Genomic DNA, 6,876 nt, shown 5'->3' with positions numbered 1-6,876 from the left:
CAGGTTGGGGGTCCCACTGGGATCCCTCCTTGTCCAGGCTGGGGTGGCTCAGGGGACAGACTGGGAAGGCTGAAATCAGGGTTGTTCAGATTTTATTCTGAGCTGAAACTCGAGGTTTTTGTCAGAATTAGTGCCCTCTCAGAAAGCAGCTGCACACTGGGGACTGCCATGGTGTGGGAGGAGGAGCAGGCACAGAGCTGTGCACTGGGTGCCTCCTGGGACTCTGAGCCCTTCCCAGAGCAGACATCACCCCTGCTCTCCCTGCCCCCTGTGGGCAGCACAGCCCGGGGTTCCTGTGTCTGCCCCAGCTGCTGGCTGGAGAAAAGCACAATTTACCCTGCAGTGTACAAGCGCACACTGCCAGAAAGGTCACCACTGTTTTGTGTAGACCTCAAGAGAAGAACATGAATTAATTTGTTCCCCTCAAATAACATTTTATTTTAGAAACAGGAGAGCTGGTTGTTTTTTTTTTTCCTTGTGCAGTCTGAGGTACAATACTGAGTTCCAGTTTCCCTTAAGTGCTGAACTTCATCCTCCTACTAGGATGGTTTTATTTTAGTTACCAAATATTTGAGGTTAAAGTGAATAGTTCATCTTTAATGGGATTATCTCTTTCAATGTTTGCTTTCATTACAGTTTGAATTGCTCTGAGCATGAGAATCTAACCTCACCAAAAGCATATTTTTGTAATTTGATACAAACTAAATTTAACCTTTGACTCTCATCTATAAAGACGTTACTTTTTTCCACTGAAAAGCAGAATGTTAGATTAAAGATCTGCCAGTTTCAATTTCCAGGTTGCTAACCTTCCTGTGATTGGGTCCTGCACTGTGGAAAGCTGTGTGTTCAGTAAAGGTATTTAACATTAGCTGTAATGGTTGAGATGGTCTCATAACTGCTGCTTTCAATGGCTGGCTGAAGTTCTCTACTGATTTTTTACATGGACAATCATTTCCCTGACCTACGCTGTACAATACAGGAGAACTCTTTGGACAGAGATATTTAAAATAAAATCTTCCCTTTGAGTCACTTCACCATGTCACCATAGTTCTTTTGTTAAACAAATAAATTTTATCCAAATGCTTTGGAATATTGAGGCTGTGCTTAGGAAAACTAGATGCATGTTCCCTCTCCTGAGGGCTCATTTTAAACGGGATACAGAAAGGGAAACAGAGTCTCTGTATTATTCCATATATTTTCTCCAGTAAATCACCAGGAAAAGTGGAGAGGACTGTCTTTGTTTTAGAAAAAAACAGTATCCTTGTTCTCTGCTGGGAGAAACCTTCTAAATGCGTGGAGTTTTTCCCTTCTGCTTTGATAAGATGAAGTGTTGAAACTTTCACTGACAAAGCTTTTCAGATATTTGTCAGCAATTTAAGGGTGGGTTCTTTAGAAAGAGCAATTAAGTGTGAGTGAAAAATTATGATGTCTCCAGTCCTGGAGGACAGATCCAAAGTGGATCAGCTGTCAGACTCCTGGGCAGGGAATGGAGCCCCCCTGCCTTTCTGCAGAAATGATGGAAAGGGGGAAATGGCTCGGTGCATACGTCAGGACACGGGGAGGAATGGGGGTGCATTTATTTATTTATTTATTTATTTATTTATTTATTTATTAAGAGGGAAAATTCCCTATGAATTCTACAAAATCCTTTCACTTGATAGGTTTCCTATGTCTCTGTTTTTTACACTTCAAAGAGAAGTCTTTGTGTTCATAAACTCGCTCAAGTTGCATTGGGAAGATTGATCTGGATGCAAAATTCACACTGTTAATTCACACTGTTAATTCACACTGTTGAATCTGTCCGTTCTGTAGAGGAAAGCAAACGAGAAAGCAAAACAAAACAAAACAAAAAAGAAACCCACCTTTATTTCAGCTGTGCAGTCATCAGAGAAGAATACTGCGGCTAAAATTGAAATTTCAGATTGAGCACTACACTATAGTGCACTAATAAATGGTCAGCTTAGAAGCATTTCCTGTTTATACACTGTGCTAATAAGCATCCATCACCATGTCACATATACGGGATACCAAATTCAAATGTCAAACAAAATGTAAGAGGTCACACATTTTCCTTTGCTAACTAAAAGTGTAATTCATAAATATTATTGCTACCAAACTCTCCATCTACAGCACTTGTTTAGAAATATGCACATGTAATATAAATTGTGATTAAGTTAAATGGGTATATTATTTCCTGTTTTAAGGGCGAGCAGCAGCATGAATTATGTTTTACTCAATAAGCATTTCAATAAAAACCTACAGCCCAACAAGCTGCTATCATGCAGCTCAGCTGCACAGACTAACATGAGAAGGGGCTTATGATCCACCACTGATATTTCAGCTGTTTCTCTGTCTGTTATTTCTGCTGATGCAGAAATACACAAATGAGAAAACACATTTTCTTAGCTCAAGACCTCTTCTCATTTTTTGCTATAAAAATTAAGCTTATTTGGTTGTAGGGGGTTTCTACATGCAGAATAAATAAGATAAATATAATCAGCTAATGGCAGTTTTTTCATTTTTACTGACTTAAGAAATGTAGGGCTGGAGGAAATCACTCTGTGAAAATAATCAGCAACTCCCATGTTTTGAAATTACTTGTTTTCACTTGTAGAAATCAAACACTCAAGGGACAAAATAATGGAGAGGTTTTAGAAATTACTTAAACAGATTTTTGAAAATGGAAAATGTGCTTTCAATGTCACGTAGTCACTAGATTTTCTAGAATTTTTGGCTAGCCTGTGGTGTCTCTCTTTTCTTGATATTGAATTTGCAGTTAATTTGAAGCATTTTAGGACCAGATTCAGAATTCTCTGGGGTCATTTTAAAGACTTGCAAAGCTATAAGTAGAATAGACTTAAATGAATTTGAAGAAAAAACCTGAAACTCTGATATTATGAGAAATATTGTTACTGTGACAAAACAATCTCCCTTCAGCTCCAATGAAAGATCTTGCTCACAAAGACACCAAATAAAGATATTAAAATTCAGTCTAAAATACACCATTTCCCACCCTCCCCCCCATTTACTTAAAAACTGCCCGAATTCCTTAGCTTTCTGTGTGCAATTAAAGAATAGGAGCAAAGGTACATTTTGCTTGGATTTTATTTGAGGAGAGTCATTCCCACCAAGGAGCTGCAGAGCCCCAGATAAGCAGACCCAGTTACTGCTTGTCTTGAAGCACTGCATACAAAATGTGGTTGCAAATACTGTCAAATCAAAGGCTTTCAAGGCAAATAAGAATGCCACACATTCCCAAGTTATCTACTCCTTTTTTTTTCAAGCTTTGGGTAAAAAAAGGAGGTTTACCAAGTCACTGGAGTCTGGTGTTCTTTTAAAAGCTTGTAAAATGGGAGCCTGAATATTTTCTTTTATTAGGAGGAACATAGTGCACAGCAAACACAAAGAAGATTACTGAAAAGGAAGGGGTGCTAAGACCTTTAAGATACTCAGAAATGAAAATAAGTTCCATATTCTGAAAATCCTAGGAAAACAGCCATATAGGAGCACTGAATTATATTTCAGAGTTTTTTACAGTAGTGTAAAATCTTTGATGTGCCCTTGTTTATGAAGTGAAGGAGACACCAAGGCAGATACTACCCAAAAGGAAAAATGCCATTCCATTTAAGTATTCCAGTAATGGAAAGAGAGCCTAATTCATTAAAATTTCAGCACTAATAAATAACTAATTGTATAAATAAATCTTACCCTCCATGTTTGAGCCGCTGAATATCAGTAGTTAAAAACATAACAGAGTGAAGTTATTATCATTAATATATATTATTGAGTGATTTCCTTGAAAACAGCCAACAATTAGGGAAGAATTCCAAAATCAGTTCATAAATCGCTGTGTTGAGTTTGTTTTGCTGTGGGGTTATATCCTTTAGCTTTTTCATATTCCTGAAAACTTCCCAGAAGGAATTCCCAAGAGATGTGTCTGTTTTTACACCACACCACACCACATGTGAGCCTGTGTTGTCCTTCCATCCTGGAGAGGGAAGAGAAAGCCCCAGGTGGCCCAGGGAGCAGCCTCAGCTCCGGAGGGCGAGGCTGGGCAGCAGCAGCCCCGGAGCTGTGGGGAGGATCTGCAGGAAAAGGGTCTGTCCAGGCAGCCTCCAGAGCTCCTGGATCCCAGGGGATCCCTGGGGCCTGTGAAGCAGAGCTCAGCCTCAAGGGGATTCACAGGGACAGAGCTGGGGGGAGAGGAGGGCAGCCAGCACTGCCCCCCTGCCTGGATGCTGCAGGGACAGTCCCCAGGGAAAAGGGTTTAACAGTGGGGCTGCAATCCAGGCCCACGTTAGGAACCCCTGAGTGTTCAAAGCAAAGGTTTTATGAGTAAAGACAATGTCCTTCCCTGAGTGAAGATCAAACCCTTCCTAATCTTCTGTTGCAACAGACAAATATCTTAATAACTGTCTGCATATTCTCCACATAAGCTTTTTAAAAATAACTGAAAGGGTTTGTAGAATTGGTGTCCCTAACTGTTGAAAAACAGGGACTGAAGTAAGAACAGATTTTCTTTTTTCTCCAAGAGGCCAAAACATTGCAGTTTATTTCCCTTCTTCACACAAGTAGTACCATATTCTTGGGAGATACAAATTTTCCTGAAGGCAGAGACAATTCAGCAGCATGTCCTTCTGGTCCAAAATTGTCCTGTGAATGTTCCAGCTGATCCCAGGTGGCTGCTAGATCTTCTAAAAAATTTGTCCTTTTGTTCTATGCTCATTGCTAAAATCCCTATTCATTCTTAGATGAGGTTTTTGTACAATTCATGAAATCTGTTCATCTTCTAGATATTTTAGGAATATACACTGATAAAAAGAAGAAGAAGAAGAAGAAGAAGAAGAAGAAGAAGAAGAAGAAGAAGAAGAAGAAGAAGAAGAAGAAGAAGAAGAAGAAGAAGAAGAAGAAGAAGAAGAAGAAGAAGAAGAAGAAGAAGAAACTAACCAGTGTTGCCACCACAGATATTACCAGTACAGTGGTGTTTTAATGATGTTCCCTTCCCATCCTCCACAAGATCTGTGTTAATTAAAATTAAGAGTCAGTTATGTTAATAGGTTGTAAAAGAGTTTTGTGTTGTTTTCATTTCATACACAGAATTGTCTAAAGCACTGCTTCTACTGGCAGAGGCACTAGTGCTCAGCTGTTGGGTTTCCAATTCTTTTGGATTCCCACCTATGAAATTTTACAACTAAAAAGAGACAATAGAGCATGTAGCTACTGATGCAGGAACATGAATTTTCAAAGGGCCTGAGGCAAGGATTTGGGAAGGTACCAGCAGTGGGTTCAGGAAAAAAGGAAATTCACTTAAGAACCAAACACAAGTTAAGGCAGCAGTGATTTCTAATACCAGCTTTCAGTGTCCATTATTTCACCAAAAATCATATTAAAAACTGTGCCTTAACCACAAATATACCACACACAATTTCCTCCAATGTAATCTGCTTTTTGGATAGGTGTGACTAGCAGAGACCTCAGTATCATTGGCCATCTCCCCCAAGGAAGGCACTCAGTAGCTCCTCAATAAAAACCTGATTTGGGCCCTGAAGACTCTACATGTGCTGAAAGGTTCAAGGTCCAGGGATTACAGGTATGCAATGGAAAGGGCTGTCCTCTTTGAATCCCTACCACTCTTAATTTGAGTGGAAAAAATTCAAAAGCCCACAAATGTATAGTTCTTCCTTCAGAGCCTAATACACACCAAAATGTAAATGGTGAAGGATGTTTATCACAGTCATTGACTGCTTAAAAAAAATGTGTTTGAAAGCAACCTTCAAAGAGACAGAGCAGATCAGAACAGTCATGGTGACCCTGTGGCCCCACAGGAAAATGTCACTCTGATGTCCTATGCATTTAACCTCAAAAAAAATGTCACTTGGTCCATGCATCTTCTTACCATTACAGGTTGCTTGACTTTGAGCATTTTCCTTTTGTGGGGACCATGAAGAGCAGGATATGGGGAATCCATTTGAATTCACAATTAGTGGCCCCTTTTAGGACCCGAAGCAAAGGAACAAAAGGTGTTGAGCACAGCAGGGCCCCAGCAAAAAGTAGATAGAATGGGAAAAATTATTTATTTGCCCTCTGTGAATGAGTGTTTGATATTATTTCTCACCAGGGCTCCAGTACTACCTTGTACACTGCTCAGACAAGCTTCTCCAAAGTCATTTAGGTTCATAAATTTTTGTTTTGCACAAGGTTGTCTACAGAGCATGTGCCGCCTTTGCTTGCAGACGACAGTGAGGAAAGGAGAGCCATGTGGGACAAACGTCAGCCTCTGGGTCAAAGGGCTTCACACGTTACTGCTGGGTACATTTGTGGGAAAGCTGATCAGCCAGCTGGAAATTTGACTTCTGTAGTTACAACTGGAGTTCAGTATCCTGCTGTCTCAGGGCACAAGGCTGAGCTGGAGCAAAGCTGGAGAGAGGCCATCTCCAAAAAGGAGCAACTTCTCTCCTTTTCCCAGTAATGCTGCGGTTCCTCCTCGGTGTCAGAGACAAATGATCAATTCTGATGGGAGGAAGGCTGTGGGACACAAATTTTACATTAAAAGCCAAATTATATTTCTTCCTGTTTATAACTGCAGAACTCTGGCTCAGCAGAGCACCAACTCCTCCCAGCCACTGAACATGTGCACAGCAGAGACCTAAAGCTGCACTAAGCCCTTCGATGGCAAATGAAACACAACGGGAAGGTAATGAGAGAAATTTCATCCATCTATGGTCAATTAAGCTAATTTAATACCCCAGCAACTCAGTGTATAACATTTATCCCTTTCCATTACTTGTTTTGTTCCACTGACACTCAATCACTTATTTCTCTCTGTTGCTAAAGGGCCACACCTGGGCTCTGATTTATGGAGCACAGTTGCAAGGG

At 40.4% G+C, this 6,876-nt stretch overlaps 1 protein-coding gene across 1 annotated transcript; it reads left to right on the top strand.

Annotated features, from left to right (window-relative positions):
* The first annotated feature begins 4,554 nt into the window (after positions 1-4,554).
* Positions 4,555-5,630, top strand: LOC119706592 (acidic phosphoprotein-like). Its single transcript, XM_038150446.1, has 2 exons — positions 4,555-4,973; positions 5,457-5,630. Exons 1-2 carry the CDS (start codon positions 4,772-4,774, stop codon positions 5,525-5,527), a joined length of 273 nt encoding a protein of 90 aa, XP_038006374.1. The 5' UTR covers positions 4,555-4,771; the 3' UTR covers positions 5,528-5,630.
* Positions 5,631-6,876: the final 1,246 nt, after the last annotated feature.

Source organism: Motacilla alba, chromosome 13, assembly GCF_015832195.1.
Source record: "Motacilla alba alba isolate MOTALB_02 chromosome 13, Motacilla_alba_V1.0_pri, whole genome shotgun sequence".
Classification (NCBI taxonomy): domain Eukaryota; kingdom Metazoa; phylum Chordata; class Aves; order Passeriformes; family Motacillidae; genus Motacilla; species Motacilla alba.
Note: the sequence above shows the minus strand (reverse complement) of the source record. Positions and strands in the feature narration are given on the sequence as shown.

Coding starts and splice junctions, on each gene's coding strand:
- LOC119706592 (XM_038150446.1), top strand. CDS start 4,772: ATGAAATCTGTTCATCTTCTAGATATTTTAGGAATATACACTGATAAA. Junction 4,974..5,456: donor TGCCACCACAGATATTACCA/GTACAGTGGTGT, acceptor CTTTTTGGATAG/GTGTGACTAGCAGAGACCTC.